The sequence below is a fragment of the Globicephala melas genome, chromosome 10, assembly GCF_963455315.2.
Source record: "Globicephala melas chromosome 10, mGloMel1.2, whole genome shotgun sequence".
Lineage (NCBI taxonomy): Eukaryota > Metazoa > Chordata > Mammalia > Artiodactyla > Delphinidae > Globicephala > Globicephala melas.
This window is the reverse complement of record NC_083323.1, coordinates 98,293,909-98,321,139: the sequence shown is the minus strand read 5'-3', so window position 1 is coordinate 98,321,139 and position 27,231 is coordinate 98,293,909. Positions and strand designations below refer to the sequence as shown.

Sequence of the window (27,231 nt, the reverse complement as noted above, 5' to 3'; positions counted from 1 at the left end):
AATCAGTTGCAAAAGAGTGACAGACAGACAATCGGGGAAATTGGATATTAAGGAATTATCGTTCATTTTTTTTAGTTGTGATCACTATATTGTACATATATACGTATGTATGAGAGGGTTCTTCTGTGGGTACACTTGGAGTGTTTACAGATGAAATTGCGTGATATTTGGATTTGCTTTAAAATCATCTGTGCAGCAGGGGAATCTGGGGCGAGGTATGCATAAAAGAAGATTGGCCGTATGTTAATAATTGTAGAAGCTGGGTGAGAGCACATGGGAGTTATTTATATTATATTCTCTACCTTTATGTTTGAAAATTTTCCATGAAAACAGGAAAAAGCAATACCAAAAATACCCAGAAGGGGATCGATGATTACGCATCCATGACAGCAGCTGAGGACCAGGTAGAGAGTCCTAACCAGGGACGGTCGGGTAGCTGGGATGCAAAGAAGGCGTCCAGTCACGGGAGAAAGCTGGAAACCGGATGGCCTGCCGCAGACAAAGCCTTGAGGCGCCACCACGTCACTTAATTTCTCCAGGTCGCTGTGGCATCTCCTTTAAGCGGAGGAGATAAGACCCAAGTGCCCTTTTTAGCTTGAACGTGATATGATTTTTGAGGATTTCAAAATCAAGTACACTTCGCCACATTTTCTGAATGCAACAGACAGCTCTCACTTTCAAGTGAATGAAGCCATTTAAAATGTGTCCGAATTGCTCTGTTTAAAGATGCACGGTGGGAGAGTGTCTCGCTCAGCAAGAAATCTTTTGGTAAAGTGTGTACCTTCTTCCCCAATTTATTGGCTTCTGATGTACTTGTTACAGTAAAAGGTCCATTGGCCAAAGCCCACGGAGTTTGGAGAAGTTCTTCCAAACTCCATTTCTGGCAGCTGAAGGATAATTTTTTTTTTTTTTTTTGCAATACGCGGGCCCCTCACTGCTGTGGCCTCTCTCGTTGCGAAGCACAGGCTCCGGACGCGCAGGCTCAGCGGCCGTGGCTCACGGGCCCAGCCGCTCCGCGGCATGTGGGATCCTCCCGGACCAGGGCACGAACCCGTGTCCCCTGCATCGGCAGGCGGACTCCCAACCACTGCGCCACAAGGGAAGCCCCTGAAGGATAATTTGAAAAAAAATCCTTTAGGTTTCAATTCTTGTTACAAATAACCTCTCAAAGCCAGGCTTTCCTAGCTTAGCCAGCACGGAGAAACAAATGCCTCCTTCTTGGTGATCCTGGCGAGAGGCTTCTTCTGGCTCGAGGTCACCACCAGGCACCAGGTCTGACTGCCCAGGACAGAGAGGGTAGAGACCAAGTCCAGTCTACACGGATGCCCGGGCATCTTCTGGAAGGTGAATTTTCAACATCAATCCTGTAGGAGCCAGTTTTGTCACATGTCCTCCTACAAGTGGAGGACAGAAGAAAAGGACAGCAGTTAATAAAATGTTTTGGATTTTGTCTGCGTCACTCAGTCAACTGATGTGCGCTGTCTTCCTGAAAGCCTCACGTTTCTCTTTGCTACTATAGACTGTTCACCCGCAGCACTTCTGATGCCAAATCTGTGGGTTTTATCCCCCAACCTACCGACTCTCCAACTCTCTGGATACCAACTGGGCGTCTGACAGTTTGATACAACTCTGACTGTGACCACCTAGACTTAGCGCACACCCCGAAGGTGAACAAGACTTCCCCACCTCAGATGCCGGTCACAAGTCCCAGGTTGCCACCGGGACTCCTGACCAATCGGCCATAAATTGAGGGGTTCCCATGACCCCCTCCTCGGGTTTGATCGTTGCTAGAACAGCTCACAGAACTCAGGAACAGTTTACTTGCTATTACCGGTTTATTATAAAGGATATTATGAAGGATACAAATGGACAGCCAGAAGAAGAGGTACAGAGGGTGAGGTCTGGAAGGAACCCAGGCACAGGACCTTCTGTCCCCTTGGAGCTGAGATGCACCACCTTCCCAGGCGTGATTGATTACATCATTGGCCACTGGTGATGAACTCAGTCTCCAGCCCCCTCCCCTCCCAGGAGGTAGGGGGATGGGACACAAAGTTCTAACCCTCTAACCATGACCTTGGTCTTCTTGGTGACCAGCCTCCATCCTGAAGCTCTCGAGGGACCCACCAAGAGTGGCCTCATCCGAACAAAAGACACTCTTATCACTCAGGAAATTCCAAGGGAGTTAGGAGCTCTGTGTCAGCAATCAGGGACAGAGACCAAATACATATATTTTTATTGTGTCACGGTCACCTTGAAGACTTGGAATAAAATTTTCTAGGACTCTGCCTGCAAGCCTCTCACTTCTCCCAAGAAGTACCTGGTTTTTGTCTAGCAAGGGCTCAACGCTATTTTCTCCTCTCAAAAGCACCCGAACTCACGGATTACCAGAAAATCAGACTAGATACGTCTTTGAACCATCAATTAGCCAATGTTTCTTGAGCAACTACTCCGCAGAGGCACTCACTAGGAGCTATAGGAGGTACCAAGAAGGTCCTTGATGTGGTCTTGTTGAGGACGAGTTGGACGCAAATCCCAGACTCTCATGCCTGACTGGGGTTTCGACACTGTGGTCCAGGGCCAGCTGGCTCCTTAGCTACCGAGGACTGGGGCCTCGGGTTCCTCCTCTGTAATACGGCAATAATCACACCGACCCGTAGGGCTGTTGGGAGGATTAAATGAGCTAATCCCTGGACACAGTGCCTGGTACACGCTAGGTGCTCCGTTAACTGTCTTGCGAGCCTCTGAGAGATGCATTCGTGCAAGAAGCTGCTATGGCCAGGAGACACGGTACCAGAGAGGCAGCAAGACATCAGTGCCCAAGGCCAGCTGGATGGTAGGGAGGGTACGTTTGCTGTAAGAACGGGGTTTCTAGGGAGAGAGGTCCCGGGACTGACTAGGCTGGCTTCCAGAGTATCTGAGGCTTTTATCACCGGAACGTCTGGTCTGAACCTCAGCCCACTGGGGACCCCTGCTCTGAATGAACGTGGACTGGCCTGGACCTCAGAGTACCTAGGCTTTATACCCCTGGAACAGAACTGGGAATTCTACGGGTTGGTCAGGAAGGGCTTCATGGAGGAGGTGCCCGTGCAGCCAAGGCTTCAAAGATGGGTAGGGTTTCAGAAGGCAGAGACATGAAGAGGTCAGCTTCAGGGTGGCCCATGTCCTGTCTCTAGAGGCCCCTCCTCTGGGCAAGGTCCCGTGGCCACGCTCTGCCAGGGTTGCCAGGTTGAATTCCTCTTTCTCCCTGAAATCCCACTGGTGCTGCCCAAACAGAAACCTACTTTTTCTTGGCTGGCTCTTGGGAGAGCTGCTCCCTACGTCCCCTCGTCCACAGAACAGCCCTTCTCAGATCTGAAGGCTGAGGTCGTGCCAGCCCTTCCCCCAGGCTTTCTCTTCTCCCGAGGACCATGTTCTGCTGGTCTCCTCGAAGCCACGACTCGTTTTGGTGCGCTGCCCAGCTCAGGGGTGCCAACCCGCCAGTGGGCTTTGAGGTCTTCCCTGGCAAAACCCCAGGCTTGTGGCTGCTGTCTCATCACCCTCCCCACCGCCCTCCATCTCCAGAGCTGCAGGGGCTTGGCCATCCCTGGCACCCCTTCGCAGTGCAGCTCAGAGACTCTATTCTCAGAACCCTGGCATCCCACCCCCGGCCCTCGCAGAAGATTTCAAGGGAAAAACAAAACCCAAACTGAGGAATGTCTTCCTATTTCATCACAAAGTATAAGCAGTGAAGCATAATCTCAGCTCTGCCACTTACCAGCAGGGTGAGCCTGGGCAAATGACATACCCGTTCTGTGCCTCAGTTTCCCCATCTGTTAAACAGGGATAATAGCGCCCCTGCACGGTGTTGTTGTGAGGACTGAACAAGTTACTATAAAAGAAGTATTTGAACGGTGTCTTGTGCAGAGTGAAGGCCCTATTAGTATACAGTCTGGTTGTGACTGTGTGGTTAAGAGAGCAGAGAACTGAATCAGGCATCCCTGGAGATATCACTTAACCTCTCTGAGCCCCCGTTTCTTCATCTTCTTTTTTTTTTGCGGTACGCGGGCCTCTCACTGCTGTGGCCTCTCCCGTTGCGGAGCACAGGCTCCGGACGCGCAGGCTCAGCGGCCATGGCTCACGGGCCCAGCCGCTCCATGGCATGTGGGATCCTCCCGGACCGGGGCACGAACCCGTGTCCCCTGCATCGGCAGGCGGACTCTCAACCACTGCGCCACCAGGGAAGCCCTCTTCATATTCTTAAAATGAGGATAACCACAGCACCTACTTCACTTGACTGTCGGAGGACCAAAGAGATGCTGCCCGCTAATGGTTTTATGTTAGCACCATAAATGACATGTAGTAAGTCAGATAAAGGTTTATAGCATAAAAACAAAAAGAAGAAGAAGAAGAAGAATCTTGAAGGAAAGAAAAAAAGAAAGGATGATCAACCCTGGCTAGAAAAGTAATGACCAAACTCAAGAGAGATGTAAAAAATGCCTGCAACTCAGCCCCCCTCCTCCCCCAAGGGAGTGGCCTCATCCCTACATCCTTACGTCCCCTCGCTGGGCTGAGCCAGGGGTCTTGAAGTAAAACCAGGGTTCAATGAACAGCATGTTTAAGCATGCCTGCCCAACGCCCAGGAAACCAGGGGAGTAAAAAGAATCCTTCGAAGGATTTTCCTGTACCTGGTCAACACACAGACCTCCTCCATCTGGGACAGTGGCTGCTGTGGGTGCCACAGAGAGTGTGGACCTGCCACGTGGCTTTGAGTACCGTGGTCAGGAACCCAGGCTTTGCTTTTGAAAGACTGTGGTTCAAGTCCATGATTCTGTCAGTTACTGGTTAAGGAATCTGGGTACATTTCTTCCTCCTTTCTAGCCTCAGTTTCTACCTTCCTAAAGTGGGAATTATGAGAAGCACCTCACCGTGGAGCAGCGAGAAGTAAATGAATTCTTCCTAAGACGACCAGCACGCTGTCTGGTAGATGTTAAGTGCTTCATGAATTTCTGGATTTCTCAAACCCCTGAAGATGGCAGGGCATTCCATTCAGGAAGTATTTTTGGGGAAAATCTGCTCTCTTCTTAATGTTTCTGGTTGGGGGTCAGGAGAAGAAGTGTGTGGCCATGGCCCTAACCCCCGGAATGCTTCTGTACAGTGCCAGCATCACTGACGTGTGTGCACATGCTGCTTCAGGGTCACGGTCCCCCTCTGGCTGCAACTGTCATTTCCATCACTATCAACACAGCTCCTTCTGCAGAGATGTGAGCACGCTGACGTTTCTTCTGGCCGATGGCTTCTCTCTGGCCTGTGATTGGTACCCCCGAGATTCCACTGCGGTCCAGGCATGCCAGCTATGTCAGCGTGACTCCAGCTGTGTGTGTCTGACATCCACATGGCCCCGTAGAAGGCAGGCTCCAGCAGAAGGTTATTTGGAACGCTGCTTAATGTTTGATGGCTGTCAGGTTATCGTTTGGGGGTTAGGCCATTAAAGTCACATCTAATGTTTTATGGAACAAAGGAGATAAACTGCCTGTTGAAATTCATGGGGCATGGAGAGAATTTTTACGGATGCAGACACAGCAGCAGCTAAAAGTAGGAGGGTTCCCCCCCCAAAACTTTGTAGTTTCAGGACTTCCCTGGTGGCGCAGTGGATAAGACTCCGTGCTCCCAGTACAGGGGGCCCGGGTTTGATCCCTGGTCAGAGAACTAGATCCCACATGCATGCCGCAACTAAGAGTTCGCATACCACAACTAAGGAGCCGGTGAGTCACAACTAAGGAGCTCGCAAACCAAAACTAAGACCCGGTGCAACCAAATAAATAACTATTTTTAAAAAACAACAACTTTGTAGTTTGTCTTCCACATGGCTATTTCACTTGAATTCAAAGCAGAGACAACCCCCCAAAGTGAAGCGGAGAGATGCCGCAGTAAGAGATTCACTAAAACTGGGGCTGCGGGGTCACTTAGAAAGAATGTGGACCCATCTGTCTGGTTCCCATCATCCCATCAGAGAGCTGTCTGCTCTATCCTTACACTCTCTGCCCAACCTTCAGCACGCATCTTGAACAGAACTCCTTTTCCGGCAAACTGAAATCCCTCCTGGGTGCCTTTCAGTCCATGCCTGTGACATCCTTCTATCCCTGCGCTGCCTGGAGGTGGCCTGTGCTCGTGTGCTCCGGCCACAGCAGTCAGTTCTTGGCCCTCTGAGAAAGCGGGCACTTTAGTTCCTGGGCTATGTCTCCTTTGCTCAAAGCATCCTTCCCCTCCATCCCCACCGTTATTCATCCAACCAAATGGCCTAATGAAGAATCCAACCAAACGGCAGGCACATTTTAAGACCATGATAGGAAGATGGGCAGACCAAGCATCAGAGCCTTCCCATCCTCCACGACTGGACTCAAGTGCCACCTCCTCCATGCAGCCTTCCCAGTCATCCACTCAACTGAGCCCCTCAGTCTCCCTCTTCCTGCACTTCCGTAACACTGAGGGGATTCCTATCTGCCTCACTCTTATATTAAAAGGAAAGCTATGTGTGTACATGTCTGCTCCCCTATAGACTGTGAGGTCATATTCTCTATCTTGGACCTCCTTTGAGGTCACAAAATCAAGACCTCAATATTTTTCTCCTCCCATGGACACCTGAATGCACGAGGAAGCAGAGTACGATGATACTTAATGGCACATTATTTATAAAAGCAAAAAAAGTGGTGAGGGAGGACGCCCAAATGCCCATTAATTGTAGGAAGTGGTTACATTACGATACATTGTAACTATTAAAATCATTCTGTACTTACAATGAATGAAGCAGATCTATACCAACTGGCATAGAAAGACTCCAGAGATTACTGTTCAATGAAAAAAATCAAGTTACAGAACAATATGTTTGTCATGATCCTACTTAGATTTTTCAATTCTGATGATCAAAAAACGAAAACCGGGCTTCCCTGGTGGCGCAGTGGTTGGGGGTCCGCCTGCCGATGCAGGGGACACGGGTTCGTGCCCCGCTCCGGGAAGATCCCACATGCCGCGGAGCGGCTGGGCCCGTGAGCCATGGCCGCTGAGCCTGTGCGTCCGGAGCCTGTGCTCCGCAGCGGGAGAGGCCACAGCGGTGAGAGGCCCGCGTACCGCAAAAAAGAAAAGAAAAGAAAAGAAAACCAAAAAGTAAAGATCTCTCTGATGTGACTCGGAAGGTGGTGGGTTATCTAAACATGTTAGGAAAGTGAGAAATCATTAAAACATGAATTATACATACCTAAACATTTATTTGAAGTGAATGTACCTTTATTTACAAATCTCTTGATGTCCATTCAAAGCCGATTTTTTAGCGTGGGTCTGATGATGGAGTTCTCCCTCATCTTTCCTGGGCAAGCCACACCCATAAAGCACTGTCTACGATTGCTAGTTTCATTTTCTGTGACGTGGAATGAGAACTTAAAGACACGGATGCAGTCATTTGAGTGCGGGTCCCTAAATTATGGTACCTAGAAGCTGCGTGTCCTATACAAGTTGAATAAGCTCTGTAAGCCTCCGTTTCTCATTTGTAACACAGGGCATGGTAATAGTAACCGTCGGTAACCGAGAAGAAAAAAGATGATTCCATGTTCAATGCCTTTTGCTCAATAAGGTTTAGCTAATCTATGAGGCATTTTACTTTCGTATTATCTTAGCAAAGTAAGAAGATGAAGCAGCAGCAGGGGACCACCCTATTTGGGACTCTGGCCACCTTCTCGTTCTGCCTCAATGATACTGATGAACCTAGTGGCAGGTCAGGAATAAAGACGCAGATGTAGAGAACGGACTTGAGGACATGGGGTGGTGGGGAAGGGGAAGCTGGGACGAAGTGAGAGAGTAGCGTTGACATATATACACTACCAAATGTAAAATAGACAGCTAGTGGGAAGCAGCCGCATAGCACAGGGAGATCAGCTCGGTGCTTTGTGACCCCCTAGAGGGGTGGGATAGGGAGGGTGGGAGAGAGGCTCAAGAGGGAGGGGATATGGGGGTATATGTATACATATAGCTGATTCACCTTGTTATACAGCAGAAACTAACAGAACATTGTAAAGCAATTATACTCCAATAAAGATGGGAAAAAAAAAAAAGTGAGAATACTGAAGATCAGAAAGGAAAAAAAAAAAGACACTCAAAATGCAGAGTTACCAGAGGGGAGTGAGGATTTGTGATATGAGGCGCAGATGATACGCCAGAACCGTGCCAGGTAGCACGGCAACACAGAGCTTGGGGAAGTTAGTCTCTGCTCCAAAGGACATGACAGTCTAATGACAAAGTGTTGTATATACACGGGAAGGTAATAATAATAAGTATCAGTTAGGATATTTTCAGTTGCAAATGATAAAATAAACCTAGCAAAGTAGCTGAAATACTAAATTTTCTAATTGGCTCAAGCAATGGAAAATTCCAGAGGTCGGAGGGACTTCAGGAGATACTTAATCAGGCCTGCAGCTCTAGTTCTCTTTGATTTTTCTCAGCTCTGCTTTACTCTCTGTGTCAGCTTTGTTCTCAGGCTGGCTTCCTGCTAGTAAAACAAAACAGCTCTAGCAACTCCAGGCCTCACCTTTGAGGCCACATTGTCAAACTTCAGTCCTGAAGGTCGCTCTGGCCTAGTCAAGTTCGTGTACCCAAGTCTAACTCCATCACTCTGGCAAGATGGATGGGATTATGTCCATCAGTTTGGGCCAATCAGGGCTTACCCCTAGAGCTGGTGATGGGATCAATTCACATTTAGCCTCACAACCACCCTAGGAAGTAAGTGCTACCAGCATCTCTAGTTTGTAATTGAGGAAACCGAGGCCCACAGAGGTTAAGTAATTTTCCCAAGGTTGCACAGCTTATAAGTAGTAGTGTTGGGGTTCCGATGTTGGCCCTCTGACTCCAGACCTCGCATTCATAGCCACTAAGCCATAGGGTCTCCCAAGGCATAAGTCCCAAGGTGGTGCCTGATGTGTACTTCAGACAACACTTGCTGGGTAAATTGACAGGAATGAGCAGCTGGCCAGGCTGAGCTGGTGGAGAAGGCAGGGCTTGAGCAAGGTATTAAGCAAGGGTGGGAAAATTAGATCAAGTAAACTGTCAGAGACAGGAATCATGTTATACCAGGGATAACAAAGGCAGTGGGGTCAGACAGCTGCTAAGTCTGCCATTTACATACAAGCTGAGTGACCTTTTCTAAATTATTCGACTTCTCCGAGCCCACAGGTAAAATAAGAAGCCACCAAAGTGAATCAAAGGTCCATGGCGAGAATCTACAGAGAGAAGAGGGCAGAGAATACAGTCCTGGAAACCCTGAAAGGGACCAGTAAGAGTCCAGCCAAATCCTACGGAAAATGGAAAGCCTGTCGGGAGGTTAGAGTAGGACGTCACAACTCATGGACTCACTGTAGAGAGAAGTCTACAGCAACTATTCTACAGCAACCCTACCGCTGCCAGCTAGGAAACAGGAAGGAGGGGGATCAGGATGAACCCTCAGGAACTATTACATGAGAACACCCTAATAGCTCCTCACTATCACGCAACTCTGGAGCCTGACGGGACAACAGACAACATACGGTATAACCCGATTATCTTACAGATAAGAAATGAACACATCTGAACACATATATGAGGCTTGTAGATGAAGTGCCTAGTACAGGGCCTGGTAAACAGGAGGTGCTCAATAGACAGTATTTCTTACTAGTTTTTGAAGTGACTTATCCAACGTATCAGAAATAGGTTAGTGACCAAAAAAGATGAGAATCCGTATATTTTAATACCCAGTACAGTTCCTTCCATTACTCTTAGCTTTCTTCTTCTATGGCACATTCAAGATGAAGGATGCCAGGTACGAAGAAAGAAGAGTTATTTAGCCTCTCTCTCACCCAAAGCCAGCAACCCTCCTCAGTACCCAAGTGGGGGAAACTATCGTGGAAGGAAGATGTTGGAATAACTACTAGGCAAGGGGTTTGCAAACCAAGATTATGGATGTTAGTCTGCCATTAACCAGCTCAGTGATATAACCAGCTTGAGCCCCAGCTTACTCATCTATACAATTAGAGATTTGGAAAAAAAATCATCTCAGTTTCCTTCCAACCCTGAAATTCTGTGAAAGTAGGTTCTGCTCTTGCAGTTGTTCTACCCTGCAGTAGATTTCCTTATAAGTGAACATAATTGAGTTCTAGGGAAATTTTTATGAGGCAAAACCACATAAAAATTGAAAGTGAGAAAACACGTGGGAGCTGGCTTCAAATATTTGGAGCACTCTCTAGTCACAAAGGGGTTAGACTTACTTCGTGAGGCTCCAGAGGGCAGGAATAAGCACATGGAGTAAACGCAACAGAGGCAGTTTCCTGCTCAACATAAAACAAATCTTTTCTCATGTATTTTGGGGCTCATGTATTAGGGGCATATAATGTTTATAATTGTTAGGTCTTCCAGATGAATTAACCCTTTTATCGGTTGTTCTTTTTGTCTCTAGTAGCAATTTTTGTCTTAAAGTCTGTTTTGTCTGGTGTTACTATAGCCACTTTAGCTCTCTTTTGGTTAGTGTTTGCATGATAAATATTTTTTCATCTTTTTACTTTAAATTTATTTATGTCTTTGAATCTAAAGTTTGTCCCTTGTAGATAGCATATAGATGGATCATGTTTTCTTGATTCTGCCAAACAGTTCCTTTTGATCGAACTGTTTAGTTCATTTACATTTAATGTAATTACTGTAAGGTAGAACTGACACCTGCCATTTTGCTCTTTGTTTTTTATATCTATTATGCCATTTTTGTGCTTCTATTTTCCATTGACGGATTCTTTTGTGTTGAATAGTATTAACAAGTGTGTCATTTAAATTCTCTTATTGTTTCATTTCCTTTTTTTAAAAAAAAATTATTTTCTTGGTGGGTGTCCTGGGATTACAGTTAACATCTTAATATGCAAAAATTTTACTCCAGTACAGCACTGTTCCCTCTCACTCCTTTGTGCTATTATTGTCATACAAATTACATCTTTAAACACTATAAGCCTATTGACAAAGTTTTATAATTATTGCTTACTGCAATTGGTTTTTAAATTAGATAGGGGAAGAAAACTGTTACCAAAAAAGAAACTACATCTATATTGCCTTTTACATTTACCTATGTAGTTACATTTACTTTTTATTTTGTACATTTTATTTGTGTGGATTTGACTTACTATCTAGTGTCCTTTCACTTAAACCACAAGAACTCCCTTTAGTGTTTCTTGTAAAGAAAGTCTGTTAGCAACAAACTCGCAGTTTTTGCTTATTTGAAAACATCTTAATTGCTCCTTCATTTCTGAAGGATAATTTTATCAGATACAGAATTCCTGGTTGACAGTCTTTCGCTTTCAGCACTTTGAACATGTCATCCTACTGCCTTCTGGGCTACATGGTTTCTGATGAGAAGTCAGTTGTTAAAATTATTGAGAATCCTTGGATGTGATGAGTTGCTCTTTTCTTGCTACTTTCAAGATTCTCTCTGTCTCTTGAAAGTTTGACTAATATGTGTATAAATGTGACTATCCTTGAGTTTAATTAGAATTTGAGCTTTTTGAATGTGTAGAGTACTGTTTTAAATAAATTTGGGGAGTTTTCAGCCATTATGTCTTCAAACATTCTTCTATCCCTTTCTCTCTCCCATCTCCTTCTGGAACTCTCGTTGCATGTATGTTGGTATGCTTGCTGGTGTCCACAGGTCTCTGAGACTGTTCATTTTTCATCATTTTTTTCCTTTCTGTTTCTCAGACTGGATAATCTCCATTGGTTTATCTTCAAACTGGCTGATCCTTTCTTCTGCTAGTTCATATCTGCTGTTGAGCCCCCTGCAGTGAAATTTTCATTTAGTCATTATATTTTTCAAATCCACAATTTATGTTTTATTCTTTTTAATAATTTGTCTCTTTATTGATATTCTCTGTTTCTTTCTTTCCTTTTTTTTTTTTTTTTTTTTGGCCATTCCGCACGGCATGCAGGATCTTAATTCCCCAACCAGGGATCAAACCCGTGCCCCCTGCAGTGGAAGCATGGAGTCTTAACCACTGGACTGCCAGGGAAGTCCCAATATTCTCTACTTTTTATAGTTTATTCAGAGATGGTTTCCTTTACTGCTTTGAACATATTTCTATTTAAATAACAGATTTAAAGTGTTTGTGTAGTAAGTATAAGATCTGGGCTGCTTCAGGGATGATTTCTATTCACTGCTTTTTTTCCCTGTGTTTAGGCCATACTTGTCTGTTTTTCTGTGTGTCTCATAATTTTTTATTGGAAACTAGATGTTTTAAATAATATAAGGTGGCGACCCTGCAAATCAGCTTCACACACAGAGCAGCGTTTGTTGTTGTTATTGCTGTTGTTATTGCTGTTGCTTGTTTACTTAGTGCCTTTCGTGAGCTAATTCCATAAAGTCTGTATTCTTGGTCATGTATAACCACTGAAGTCTCTGTTTCGTTTTCTTCATGGTCAGCTAATGATTACATAGAGATTTCCTTAAATGCCTTGAACCAGTGTGTCTCCTAGACTTTGCCAAGAGATCCAGCGTGTGTGTGTGTGTGTGTGTGTGTGTGTGTGTGTGTGTGTGTTGGGGGTGGGGGTGTGTCTTCAGCAAGTGGCAGCCAGTTTAAAACTCTTAACAATCACTTTCTGTCTGCACAGAGGCTCAAGGTCCACTGGTAGTGAGTAATTAGGGCTTTCTCAGGTCTTTCCTGTGTACATGCAAAGCCATGCACATGCACGTGACCTTCTAGATTCCCAAGAATATGTCAGAGCTGTTCAAAGCCCATATGGACAGCACATTTCCCAGTGTTTCCTTTTACTTTTCTTAGTCGCTTCTTGTTAGCCCAATGGATATCACCACCTCAGGTAGCTGAAATGCTAAACAATTGCCGCTGATTGTTTTGGGCAAACACACTGGGGATAAGGCTGCTCACAGAGAGCAACCTCTGAGTGAGGTCAAATAATGACAAGCTTGAGAAAGAAGCTTTTCCAGAGAACTGATAGATAAGTCAAATAATGACATTTCTCTGCCCTTAAAAAGGCAGAGAAGTTTGGAAAGGTGATAGGACAGAAGGAAAACCTACTTGGAGAGGCAAAAGTAACAGGCAGTGGTGGTCTGGTAAAAAGCAAGGCAGCCAGTCCAAAAGTTCAAAGTAGGGAAAATCATTAAAACAGAAACGATGAACAATAAGAAGTGTCTAAAGCCATTCAGAAAACAGAATACATTTGTGAGTCACAATAAAATACTGACAGAAGAAACGAGAAGAATGGGTAAATTGTAACAATATAGTTTACATGAAAATAATCCACACAAAGTCTTAACTTCTTTAGTTTTAGAAGTGAGGGGTGCTATTTCAGTCCCAGACTGCCACTGACAGGCTGTATGATTATGGGTATAAATGAGATGCTGTTCCTTAGTTTTCTAAGGAAGAACTGGAGTTTGCTTTCTAAGCTTTAATAATTTCATACAGCCTTCCAGATTTTTAGAACCCGTATCTATATATCACTTCTTCAACTTAGTTAATTTTTAAAAAATGGATTCTTTTTTTTAAACTTAAATACCATTATAATATTTGTGAAACTATGAGTTTGATATGTTGCGTTTTTTTCTGATACTCATTAAAATAAACCTCAAAGCATTTAAATACAAATGCTCCTCCAGGTACCAACTACCTCACTTTGATAAATAATGGATTCGATGTGTAAGGTTCTTTCCACTTCTGTGACTGTGTAGATGCGTTTTCCCTCGTCCCTTGCATAGGTTGGAAGATTACTAAGGTTGGAAGATTACCTCTGAGTACATGTCTCTCTGAGGACGAGGTAACAGGAAGTTGAGAATTAACTGGTTTGAGATTAAACCATGTTGGCAGAAGCCACTGAGTAGCTGGCTAATAGTGGTGTAAACGGTGGGTAGAGACACCCCAGAGCCATGATCTGGTACAGAAATGTCCATACTTTCATAGAGTGTATGAAACGCATTAATAATTCCATGGACTCCTAGAGCTGCACTGATTCTGAGAGTAGAGTTTAACAATAATAATAACTCCACTTATCTTTATCTCAGTGCTTAATAGCACGCCAAAGCACTGTGCTAAGTACACCACAAACATTTATTCCTTACAACCACTGTGCTATGGATATTATTATCCCAATGTTACAGAGGAGGACATCTAGGCTCAGAGTCAATAAGTGACCCATCCATCTCCTTGGAACATCCCTAATTAGTTACTACTATAGGTCCCTTATTTGATTACTAAAGGTAACCCTTGCCATGTTGCAATGGATTACAGAGGAAGCTCTTTAAGTGAACAGAAATACGCCTCTTTCTAATGTTTTATCAGAATCACTCGTTTTGTTCCCTGGGGCCACAGAACATACATAAGGTAAGACCATCCATAGTTTAAGTCACCCAACTTACAGATGAGAAAATGGAGCGCAATTTGGGGTTTCATTAACAAAGCCAGCCTCCAGAAGACGGGATAACCATTTTCTCTTTCCTGTCTAGACTAGTATGTCCTCCGTGGTACTGGGGGATGCCTCACTGGTACCAGGTAAGTGGAGTGAGAGAAGCCAAAGGGTGGTCCATGGCTGTGTGTTTTCCTGTGACCCCCTTGATGATCTGCAGGTTTCTGAAGTTGTTCCGAGCCGCTCCAGCTCATTAGTGACACACTAAGAAAGATACCACACTTTGAGATGGATGTCAATGAACTAGTCAGGATCCAGAGGAGGGTAGCCCGCTAATGAGGGGCCAGCATCCAATAAAAGAGCTGAAGAGAAATGGATGAAGGGACGGCGCCCTCAAATATCTGACCGGCTGTCAGTACAAACGAGGGAGATAGCTAGTTCTCTCGTGTCCCAGTGGCCAGAGACAACATATGTGGGAAGAAATTGCCTGGAAGCAGGCGGTTTTGGGCCCCTGACTAGCTTTCCATGACTTTGAGTAAGTCATCGAACCCCTCTGTCCTTCAGGATCCTAATGGCACATGGTTCTTGGGAAGATCCTATAAGGCAAAGCACCTAGCTCAAGGTCCATCAGTAGTAAGCAGACACACACTAGTGATGCTGAGGGAGCGTCGTGCTCAATAAGAAAGAACGTATAAACTTAGAACAGACAATGGGGATAACTTAGAGGACGTGAGTTCCTCATCAGTAGAATATCTGAGCAAAGACATCACTTTTATCTGTCAAGGATGCTCTATAGGTGTTCCTCTGTGATAGATGGGGGTATGGACTGGGAGACCCATGGTTTCCCTGACAACCTTAAAATGTGGTAATCCCATAAGGGTCTTGCCCCAAGTTACACAGCCTATGGCATAATGGGGACTAGATCCCACCTCTCCCAACCCCAAGTCTAGTGCTTTCTCCATGACCCTATATACCACATGTTTAAAAAAATTATATAGAACACTGTCCAGAAACTCTCCCAAACGTAATTGCTTATTAATGACTACCAGTTTCTCTTCCTCAGTAGCCACACTCTTAAGAAGGAAACGTGTCTACAAACATGTAATTCTATAAAGCAAATAATTTACATCTAAGTGGATCTTGGTGGAGTACAAAGAACGCCAATGAATGAAATCTGTCACATGTTCAAAGCAATGAAAAGTGAGGGAGAAAAGTGCGACAGAGCAGAAAGCTTTCCTTGCTCACTCCCAGCTATTAGGACGTGCCAGAAAGCAAGGAGGGAGATCTTGTCTAAAGATTGCAATGCTGGGAAATTTGCTTTGTTCTCTTCACCAAACAAGCTACCTGATGCTCCATGAGTTCCATGTAGCTGAGAGTAAGCCTGGTTGAAAGAGGCCCACAGTCTCTAAGCTGTCCCTTAGTCAGACCTAAAGAAGGATCTGCAAGTTAGGGTCCATCCAAAACTCTATGTCGATATGTGCTGTAAGGGGGGTTGTGTTTGACTTGTAGGAATAAGCACTGGGTTAGTTTAACTTTTGTGCTGAGATTTCCCACATATATGTGGAATCTAGAAAAATGGTACAGATGAACCTATTTGCAGGGCAGGAATAGAGACACAGATGTAGAGAATGGACATGGTCGGTGGGGGGACGGGGTGGGATGAATTTGGAGATTGGGACTGACATATATACACTACCATGTGTAAAACACATAGCTAGTGGGAACCTGCTGTACTGCACAGGGAGCTCAGCTCGGTGCTCTGTGGTGACCTAGATGGGTGGGATGCGGGGGAGGTCCAAGAGGGAGGGGATATACGTATACACATAGCTGATTCACTTCATTGTACACCAGAAACTAACACAACATTGTAAAGCAACTATACCCCAATTACAAAAAATAAACAAAACAAAAAATCTAAAAATAAAGCTACCATATAACCAGCAATCCCATTCTTGGGTATATATCCAGAGAAAAACTTGATTTGAAAGTATACATGCACCCCAACGTTCACAGCGGTACTTTTTACAATAGCAAAGACATGGAAGCAACCTAAATGTCCATCGACATAGGAATAGATAAAGAAGAAGTGGTACATATATACAGTGGAATATTACTCAGCCATAAAAAGGAATGAAATTGTGCCATTTGCAGAGACGTGGATGGACAGAAACTGTCATACAGAGTGAAGTAAGTCAGAAAGAGAAAAACAAATATCGTATAATATCGCTTATATGTGGAATCTAGAAAAATGATACAGATGAACTTATTTGCAAAGCAGAAACAGAAACACAGACGTAGAGAACAAACGTATGGATACCAAGGGGGGAAGGAGGGTGGGATAAATTGGGAGGTTGGGATTGACATGTATACACTACTATGTATAAAAGAGATAACTAATGAGAACCTACTGTAGAGCACAGGGAACTCTATACTCAATGCTCTGGGAAGGAAATCCAAAAAAGTGGGGATATATGTATATGTATAGCTGATTCACTTTGCTGTACAGCAGAAACTAACACAACATTGTAAAGCAACTCTGCTCCAATAAAAATTAATTAAAACAAAAAAGAAATGGAAACATTGAAGCTATCCCCAGGTCACAGCGCTGGGACTAGAATGTGTGCATTCTGACTCCTAGACTGGTGCCACTTCACCACCATGGTGCCAATGACAGGGACAATGTTTTCTGCATCTATTTTAGGAGGCGTCTGAGCTTATAATCAGAGGTCTACCTTCTGCTCTGTGAACATCTGGGTGATTCAGGACAAGGAAATGATCCACTGTGACCTCAATTTCCCTAACCGAAAGAGTGAAATGCTGATCAATAGTCTGTCAGATTCAGGGAGGGGCCATTCTGAGGAGAAACAGATGCTCTGGGAAAACCAGCTACTCAAAGAAAGGACTTCTCGCAGTCTGATGGACCAAGAAGGGGTTTGGCTACTTGAAAAGGACTGACCAAACCCCAGACATGTAACCCAGACATCCAATCAACAAGTTCCAATAGTTTATTAAGAACAATATTCAAGAATAATTTAAGAAAAATAATTTTAAAAACGACTATGCAATCCAAGGAATAATTACTTGCCTAGACTGAGTTTTAAAGAAAAGATAAATTTCCACGCCCCTGCGTTAAGGTAGGTGGTGTAAGATGGGTAAAACATGGCATCTTATTCTGTGCCTTTTGTTCTATGTTTTATTATTTTCTTAAAGCATTCATGTATAGGATGTTAATTCTTTCCCAGGCTTGATCCCTAGAAAACGGGCTTGTTAGGGACAGGGACTGTATTATTCAACTCTTTTTCCTTCCTGCCAGCCTTACAAAACATTCACTGAGTGTCTAACTACATACCCACGACATCCCCGATGCCTAGCACGCTGTGTGGCACCTGGTAAGGACTCAGCTTGTATCAAATAAATGAAAGAATAAAACACAAGAGCCAGAGGCGATCTCCAAAGCACAGAAACCCCTGCATGTTTGACTCCTTCATTAAAACCATTTGAATTTTACCTTACAAATCTGAAGCGTGCCCCCGACATGCTCTGATGTGTCTGTGCAGAGACCTGTGATGTTATCAGTTTAGCACATATGTGATCGCTCAGCATGAATACCTTGATGAATACTATATAGAATTTCAAGTGCAGACTCCCAGACACAGAAGGCATATTCTGTGACGGGCCAAAATGTCATGAGGGTCCACAGCCCATTCCCCTGTTTCCAAGCAAGACTACATCTAATCTATAACAGAGAGCCAGGCTTCCCTAAACCTGAAAAGAGTTCCACTGAGTGAAACATACAGGCAGCCTAGGTAAAGTCTTAAGTGTCTAAATGGAAGGTCAGACCTTGATTTCTCGAGGTAAAGTATGGTTTTCATCCCAAGTATAGCAGATTTCACTGGAGTTCGATTACCAACTTACTTAACTCATTTGCTAGATGACATAAAATTGCGGGTAATTACACTACAAAGAGTAATTATCTGAATAATTTCCTTGTACAAAGGCACGTCACTTGGAGCCTTGGTCTATATTATGTGAGGGAAATTTTAAATTAGGTACACCATTTTATTTAAAAAAGAGAAACATTAGAAGAATATATATTCAGAAGTAGGGGGTAGAAAAACTTGCTCTTCACCAGTTTATTGGAATTATACAAAAGGGAGCTCATGGGCTGCTACCTGAAACAACTAAATTTCCTGAGTTTAAATGATTTCAGGAAGACCTCACACACAAAATGGCTGTCCAGATGTAATGCATGATCTAGACTCCCCTCTCTCTCAAAATATTTCTTTAAAATGATGTTTCATTGATCCTGAAATAATTGGTGACTGTGAGATGCCAGATGTAAGACATTTCCTCCAAAACCTTACGTAAACCCATACCATTCGCTTTAGAATATCTTCCTTGACACCAGGAAAGGCTTTAGGTCCTGAGTTTGCATTAGCTAGACTGACCGCCTGGCTGCTCTCAAAAATGGAAACATATGTGGGCACGATGAAGGTAGGGACTTGTAAATTAGGCAAAGGAATTTTCCTGTTCATTTTTAATCCTGTGCATTTTGTTCTCTTCCCTTAAGCAATACGTCTACTAAATTTTGGTGACTTTTTATTTTCAAAAGCACAAAATTGAGCCCTTTTGGTGTTGTTTCCCAGGACAAAAACCTAACTTCAGAATCCATTTCCTTACAATTCGATCACAATTGTTAAAGAAACGTAAGATGAAGGCTCACACACACTCATTGGAAGAGAAGACAGCGGAATTACTATCATCTATTATCATCATCATCATTATTACACAGGGCTTGAAGGAACACACCTCTATATGTCATAAAGAAAAAATTATTTGGTTTATAGCTGATGGGACCACAATGCAAGTGTGATTTGAGATGGCTAAGAGCAGAAATAAATTAGGATGTTCTGTTCTAACTTCACCTTCCACATAAACCCCTCTCCTCTGAATTTGTGCTTTTCTAAGTTGTTTACACAATGCATAGGCGCAGACTTTGTTTCAAGTTCATGTAAGAGCAGATGCCCTTACTTCAGGCTGAACAAAAAGGAAATGCATTCCTCCTAGGAGTCTAACTCCATCCTAGCTTGGATTGTCTAGCATACTTATACAAACTGCTTGCTTTCAGGTCAATCCTAAAATAGAAAGAACATCTCTCTCCAGAGGTGCACATTTTAAAGATGATAAAACTTTAAAAACAATCTATTTCACATTTCAAATGAAAAATGCCAACCAAAGACCACCAAGAAAATAATTTTAGAAAAATGTTCACTCTCCCTCCTGAATTGTGCCACCAGGGGAAAAAGCCACAAACAACAACAAAAGCAACCCAAAACCTCAACAAGAAAATTATGTCTCCGGTTTTTATTAATGAGTTTTTTAAAGTTTGGAGAATATGAATTCAGGGTGTTGTAGAGTTATGCTATAAACTATACTAACAAATGCCGGCCATCCTTGTGTTTAAAGGCTGAAAAATAAAATATGAAATACGGACTATTTGTTAGAAATAGTTTACATTGCTTCGATTTGGTTGTAACTAATACACAGCTGAATAAAGTCACAAAATCGAAAGAATATTCAATCACACTAGGAAAGTGGACATTTTAAAGGCAAATGAACGTTTGAACTCGGGCAAAGTGTTTATAAAAACATTTTTAAGTTTTATAAAACAAATAAAAATGACTATTGCTCCAGAAACATTTCTGGTAGGGGTAGTCTTGACATTTTACTAGGGATTTAAATCTACAAAACGTTTAACATGACCTCCCCGAACTTAAATGTCTAAAATGAAGCAGGAGTAAAATTTAAAAGACATTTGTCTTTTTGGTTTTTCAAACACTTCTTTGGTTCCTTCCCTTTTCTTTTCCTTCAATAATTTATTCTGTTTTTCTACCTTTGTACATACAAATCAAGTGTCCATCAAATCAGGCACCAGAAAAGCAAGCTCTCTTAAATATAGTTCACTCAGACTGACCTTCCACAGCAAGTATTGACATTTTCATTAATTTTAACTCTTTTTTCCCCCCAGAAGAAACAAAACAAAGTCTCTTGGGTCAGAACAGCAACCATTAAACGAAAAAGAAATAAATAATAAGTTAAAAATAGAGAGAATGTGTTAAAACGAAGGAAGAATGGTCATAACCAAAGTCTGTCATCTTCAAAAAGAAACAGTTCCACACTTCATGACTGATTCAAACAGAAAGCTTCTCCTTTACATTTGAAACAAGTAATTCCACCTCACAAGCACATTTTCAAAGAAGCCCCTAGCTTTCTGCATCTGATTCTTGCAACATTCTCTATACCTCATCGAGGTAAAACCCAGTTCACATTGACTATTTTCCTCCCAAAGAGTCCCACTGAGCTTCTTGTAAATTTCAGTATCAACTCAGCGTTATCACCGTGGGTTTTAAGAATGGCACACTTCTGTTATCACCCCCCCGACTGAAAGATTAAAAAGACTTTGCCCACATAGAGGGGAAATGAAGGTGCGCGGACTCACTCTGCAGCTGCAGTGTTTAGCTCTCGGGGTCTAAATGGTCCTCCACGAGCACGGACACCCTGGGGGTATCCAGCGAGTGGGAGGGGAGTCTCCCTAAACGCTTGCCCATTTATTTGTGGAACTCTTTGGACGGGCGTTATTTCTAGACGGATTTGCTCCTAACACGGTAAAATTCGTCCAAAACTGCTTCTACGCATCCTCGGGAGATGGACTGTCACATGTAATTTTCACAAAGTCAGCCAACCCAGCTGGTATCGAAATAGTGGATGGGGCGGGGGGACCAGGGAGGAATAAGTCGCGCGTAAAATACTGGCGTCCAAGTAAGTGCAGAACTCATTACCGAGCAACAGAAAGCACACCCACGTCTCCCCCGCTGGAGAGACGGCGGAGAGCTAGGTGGTGGCGCGTCGCGACCAGCAATCGCGATATTCAATCTGACGTCGCCAAGGAGCGCAACTGGACGGCAACGCAAAGCAATCAGCTTTTCCCGGAGCTGAGAGCAGCTCGCGATTTCAAAGGGAGAAAACTCAGCTCCTCGTGGTGGAAGGTGCGGGGGCGCGGCAGGGAGGGCCTGGGAGGGGGTCGCCATTTGGCTCCGGGCGGGCGCGCGCGGCGGTCCCAGCGACCCGGGCGGCCGGGGGCGCGAGGCCGGAGCGCCGTCCGCTAGGGGCGGGCCACGCACCGCCGCCGCCCGCCCCCGCCCGCCCCCTCCCCCGCCGCTTCCTCTCGCTCTCCCAGCCCCTTCCCCCCACGTGTGGGTGACGTCAAAATTCCGCGAAAAAGCCGCGTGGTGGCTCCTCCGGCGGAGGCGCGATTCCGTTGCCCAGCGGGCCCCTCCCGGGCGCCGGGGGGAGGGCGAAGGAGCGAGCCGGCCGGTTCCCTTTCCTCCCGGAGGCCGGGCCCCACCGACGCCGGGGGGCAGATGCCCCCCGCCCCAGATCTTACTGGAAAAGTCACTTTTATAAACCGAAGACACTTCCAGGGCTATTTTCGGCCGCGTGAGGCAGCTGAATCAGACAGGAAGAGGGGGAAATTTCGGGTCTCTTTACTTTTCATTTTTTTTTCAAGGGAGGGGAGGAAGATGCGAGGGGGGCGAACGGACGGCAGGCGTTTCTGACCCACGCCTGTCGCATCTGCCGCCCGAGGCACGCAGCCCGGGTTCAAGCTCGGACCCAGGGAGGGCGGCTGGAGAGCGCAGGCCGGCCCGTGTCTATCCCCGCAGGGTCTGGGCGCCCCGGGGCTGCCACGGGCCGAGGGGCGGCCGTGCGGGGTCCCGGAAGCGCTCTCACACCTGGGTCCCAGTGCCTGGCGCGGGGAGCCACCCGGCGGCTCGTCCCCACCCACCTTCTGTCTCCTCGAGCTCCAGTTCCCGACCTGTCCCTCTTCCTTTCGCACATTTTTCTAATTTGCTTCCACTCCCTTCCCACTCCCTCCCGTCCCCTCCTTCTGCACCTCCTCGGCTTCCTTCCTGGTACTCCGGCCTCCTAGAGCCGAGACTCGGACCCTTGGCCATCTACTTTCAAGCGACCGTCGGGTTTTCGGTTTTGACTGCCCGTCCATCCCTAAATGGAGAAATACACCGCTCTGCTCTGGGGGGGGAGTTAGGGGTGGCGGGGGCGCCTGAGCCCGAACTCACTCCCCTCCCCCCACCCCGCCAGAGCGCCCCTAGGAGGACGAAGCTTGCAGCCGACAGCGGGATCACCTGGCTGGGCGGCATCCGCCAGGTGAGCTGGGGCGTAAGTGTGCTTAGCGTTGCAGGTTCCTGCAGAAATGTGCCTATAAACACCCTGCACCTACAGGGGTTTGTACACTTTCCAACCGAAACTCCACAACGCGAGGGGTGGTGAGCCGGCCAGGGAGGGAATAAAAGTCCAGTAAAACTGACGTTCGCTAAAGGTTATCATTGATCCTACAAAGGGAAGGAGGTGTTTTTTTTCCCCCCTTGAGGGGTTTAAAAGGAATAAGGAAGAGCCAATATTTTGTTTTGTTTTTTTTCCCTACAGTGACCAGTTTTGACTTAAAAGCCGGAGCACAGACGTTTGGTTTTTTTCTCTAAACCTAAGGCTACACGCAAAAGAAAATGCGCAGGTTTGTCCAGAAGGCAACGTGCCTTTTCCCGCGTGCGAGGAGGAGTGCTTTTTAGCAAGCAAAATTAAAGTTTTAACACATGGTCGGAGTGGCGACCAAAAGGGAAAACTCAGTTTCCAGTCCAAGCCTCGCGGAGACATTCCTGCCAACCTCCGCACCCTCGCACGCCCCACCCTGAGCCTTGGAGCCTGAACCACTGGGGGCCGGATTCGCTGCGAGGTTGCTGTTCGGGAACAGTCCGTAATCGGAAGGGGAAGTCAGTGGGGAACTTGAAGGGGCGAGCCTGCCACGCGGGGAGCGCCCGCACCCGCGGGTCTGGGTGGACGGAGAGGGCGGCGGGGAGAGGGGCATCCGCCCGCGCCCCTCCTCTTCACAGCCGTCTGTCCCCCGCCCCCCGGCCCCGCTCCCCGCCGGAATTTCTCCGTAAAGCCAGACGGGTTTGGGGTTAGGGGGAGGGAAGGGGAGAGGAGGCCCCTCGGCTCGCCGCTCCCGAGACTTGAGGCCTCACCACCCAGGTTTTCTCCCCAGGGTGGGCGAGGCCCGGAGGACGACCACCCGCCTCTTCCCCGCCCCCAGCTGCCCCTCTTCAGGGGACCCAGGGCTCGGGATGCTTTCCCTGCAGGGAGGTGGAGAAAAGGCCGTGCTGGGTTAGTTACCAAGTGATGTCAAGAGGCTGGGAGCCCTCGCCGGCTTCTGTCCTTGCCTGTCGGGGCAGATTTACACTTTAAAAATACCTCTCTCGCCCACACTGCCCCCCACCCCCTACCCCTACAGCTTTCTTTGATCCGCTCAAAGGTGGCTGAGCTGAAGTTTGAGTAAGTCCTTTATGGGGTTTTAAAATGTTAAGTTCACTTATTTATCCGGAGTGACTCAAGGCCTGAGTCGGGAAGTCCACGTTGACTGAAATCAAGAGGTGATTGTTAGGCACCCGCTGTCTTCCGAGGAACACCGTACTCGGCCCCGACTGTCATCCGCCGCGCGGGACTGTTTCATTTTGAGTTTGCAACTTGGGTTTTTCAGCGAGCTTTTTTTCTTCCAGAAAGCTAATGGCTTCCACCGCAATTAGACATTCTCCTCGCCCGCCCCTTCCCTCCCCTTTCTTTACATACAGTCGATTGGATACTAATTCCCGAGGCTATTGATAAGGTCGCCCGCGCCCCGGCCTCTCCCCAGCCCTCGCCCGCCCCAGTCCCCGCTCTCCCTCCGCCCTCCCTTCCTTGGCTTCCTTTTGATGTAGCGGGGAACGCGTCCTACTAAAAAAAAAAAAAAAAAAAAAAAAGTAATCTGCCCGGTAACAATCAGCGCGCAGTAGCAGGAGACCCAGAGCTATTGGCTATGCAAATAGAGGGAGGGGAGACGGCGCCCCAAACTCTTACTCACCCTTTTAAAGCGATATCCCCCTTCCACCCACCCACCCACCCCTTCCGCCCCACCCTCGTGGAAAGGGGCTGGCCCCGGGGCCAGGGTTAATCGCTCGCACCTCTGGTTTATGCGCTGTCCGCCCTCTTTATTCCACCTCCCCCTCCTTTCAGGGAACAGAGCTCACAGCTTACCCAGCCCCCCGCCTCCCCCCGCTCGCCCTCGCGCCCCGGTTCGGGCCCCCTTTCTCCGCGAGGGAGGTCCTGGGCCAACCTCGGTGTCTCTCCAGAGACCCTACCCACGCCGCGCTCGGCGCACGTGCCAGCTCCGCCAGCGCGCCGCGGGCCCTGGGCCCACTCCCTTTCTTCCCGGAGTGAAATAGCACAGACGGGCAGGGTGGGGGGTGGCGGGAGGAAGGAGGTGAGGAAACGCCATCAGATCCCCTCTAAAAGCGGCTTTGACCCGAGGATGCATTGGAGCACGTGTCAGAGCCGACCGCACTGGCTGCGTCTCCACCGTAGTTCCGCTCGCGGGGGGAAAGCCCTGGCTGCGAGCGACGCGTGAACCCGGAGGGTCCGCGAGGGTGCAGGCGAGGGACCCGGGGTGGAACTCTTGGGCCTCGGAGGAAAGGAAGGGGTGGTGTCGTTGGCGCCCGGGGAGAGAGGGGGAGCCAAACCTACCCCTCTTTCGCCCCTCTCCCCTCCTCCTCCCGGGCTATTTCCTAGAAAGCTGTATCAGTGTGGCCACGCTCCGCGCAGGCACCTCGGGCGGCTTGTCAGCAGAGGCAGGGCGAGGAAGCGGGTTTTTCCTGCGTGGCCGCTGGCCGCGGCGGGACCGCTGGTAGCCCTGCCCCCGGCCTGCGGCGGCTCGGGGCGCCTCCCCGCGTCTCCCAGTGGCGCCTGCGGCGCCCCAAGAACGGGATGGTTTCTGCTCCTGGGTCACATTCTATCACGTCGGAGAAGCGCCCCCTCCCTCCGGACACTCACCCCTCCCCCCCAACACATCTGCGGGGGGGCGGGGGCGGGGGTTGGAGTGGGCGCCGAAGTTCTGGTCCCTTTAATCGGGTTTTGGAAACAGCAACATGATCAGGAACATAAATTTCAGGGACATAACCTTTTTCTCTGGGTATGCGAAGTTGCTGTTTTCTCAGATCGCCCTCCCTCTTTCTCACGTAAGGGATCTATTTCTCAGTTGTCTGAGCCCACCTCATCTTCAAGTAATCCACCCGTCATTCCTGGATCTTAAAATACATGGGCGGTAGTATTAGGATCAGTTTTGAAGTAGCCAGAGTCGGAGGGTCGTATTTTGGCAGGATGCACCTACAGAATGTGCGCAATTAGAGGAAATAAGTAGGAATCGGTGGGGGTTTTTTTTTTGTGTGGGTTCCCCTCTCCGAGGCCCCTGGCTTGCGGGGCTGCATAGAGGGAGAGGGCCTCGGAGAGCTAAGGAGAGGGGGCCGGGGGGCGGGGGACCGCGTTTGAAGTTTGGTCGGGCCAGCTGCTGTTCTCCTTAATAACAAGAGGGGAAAGGAGGGAGGGAGGGAGACACTGAGAGGAGGAGGGGAGGACCGGGAGGGGAGGGAAAGGGAGGAGGAACCGGAGAGGGGGGTGAGGCGAGAGGGAGGAGAAGTAACTGCCCAGCCAGTTTGCGTCACTGCCTCGGAGAGCAGAGAGCAGAGCGAGCTGGGGAGAGCAGACAAGTTTGAAGGGGAGGGCAGGCAGAGTCAGCAGCCCCCGGGGCGCTCCTCTCCCACCGCCCATCCCTTTCCCCTCTTCTTCCCCAGCTTCCCTCTCTGCCCTTCGCTATTTCCCCGAAAACCCCTTATTTAGCCAAAGGAAGGAGGTAAGGGGAATCCTCTCCCCTCCCCCCCTCCAAAAAACCCCCCCAATTTTCCAGTCCGGAGATCGCAGGGGCGCGAGTGGGCACCCAGCTGGCCATGGAGCTGCTGTGCGGAGAGGTGGACCCGGTCCGCAGGGCCGTGCCGGACGCCAACCTGCTCCACGACGACCGCGTGCTGCAGAACTTGCTGACCATCGAGGAGCGCTACCTTCCCCAGTGCTCCTACTTCAAGTGCGTGCAGAAGGACATCCAGCCCTACATGCGCAGGATGGTGGCCACCTGGATGCTGGAGGTAGGTCTGCAGGCAGGCGCACCGTCCGTCCCCGCCCGGACCCCAGACCCCACGCGGGGACCCTGAACCTGCGAGAGGGCAGCCTCCGCGCCCGCCTCCCCGCTGCTGCGCGAGAGGTTACCCCGTGCCCTCGGCGAGACGCGTGGCTTCCTTTCTGTTCCTTGCGGGGTGCAAGATTAACGGGGGGAGGGGGGAGGAGGGAGGAGGCAAATCTGGGAGCAGCGAGGCTGTCCCGGGGCGGGGGTGGGGGAGCATCCCGCGCGCGGGTGCCTGCCTGTGGCTGCCTCCTCCCCCCCCCCCCCCGACCTGTCTTTTGCGAAGCCGAGGCTGCTTTAGGTGCCTTGAAGAAGGGAGTAGGAGCAGGAAGCCGGGACCCCAAAGTTAAAAAATCAGCCCCCCCACCAAAGGCCAGGGCAAATTCGTCCTAGCCTCGGGTACCCCCCCCCGCCTGTGGTCGCGACTCCGCGTTGGCACTAAGGGGGGAGGGCGGAGGGCGGAGGGAGAAGAGAAACGGGGAATTCAGGAGCCCCGCAAGTCACACTGAAGAAACGTGTGTTTTCGGGGAACCCAAAAGAACCACTTCTTCCCCCTCGCTCCGAACCCTTGCGGAGCGAGCCGTGTGCCCACGTCTGCACGGCTCCGGACCTGCCGTGGTTTCGCCATGTTGCTTTGTAAACTCGGGGTGGAGAGGCTGGAACGCGTCGCCCGCTCCCCCTCTCACCCCACTATCCCGGCCCCCCACTTCTGATGGCGCCTTCGCCCCCGATCCCCC

At 47.8% G+C, this 27,231-nt stretch overlaps 1 protein-coding gene and 2 long non-coding RNA genes across 3 annotated transcripts in view; 2 read left to right on the top strand and 1 right to left on the bottom strand.

Moving 5' to 3' along the window:
* Positions 1–895: 895 nt before the first annotated feature.
* The window catches only part of LOC132597976 (uncharacterized), a 26,792-nt gene continuing 456 nt past the window's right edge, over positions 896–27,231 (bottom strand). Inside the window, exon 2 of the long non-coding RNA XR_009565534.1 lies at positions 896–1,394. This is a non-coding gene — a long non-coding RNA (uncharacterized lncRNA). The remainder of the gene's footprint in view (positions 1,395–27,231) is intronic.
* On the top strand, positions 21,332–23,013 carry LOC132597977 (uncharacterized). The gene is made up of 3 exons (XR_009565535.1): positions 21,332–21,428; positions 22,540–22,605; positions 22,885–23,013. It is a non-coding gene; the product is annotated as an uncharacterized lncRNA (long non-coding RNA).
* The window catches only part of CCND2 (cyclin D2), a 27,386-nt gene continuing 26,130 nt past the window's right edge, over positions 25,976–27,231 (top strand). The window contains exon 1 of the mRNA XM_030834682.2: positions 25,976–26,459. Coding sequence (XP_030690542.1) covers positions 26,265–26,459 — 195 coding nt within the window. The 5' untranslated portion in view covers positions 25,976–26,264. The remainder of the gene's footprint in view (positions 26,460–27,231) is intronic.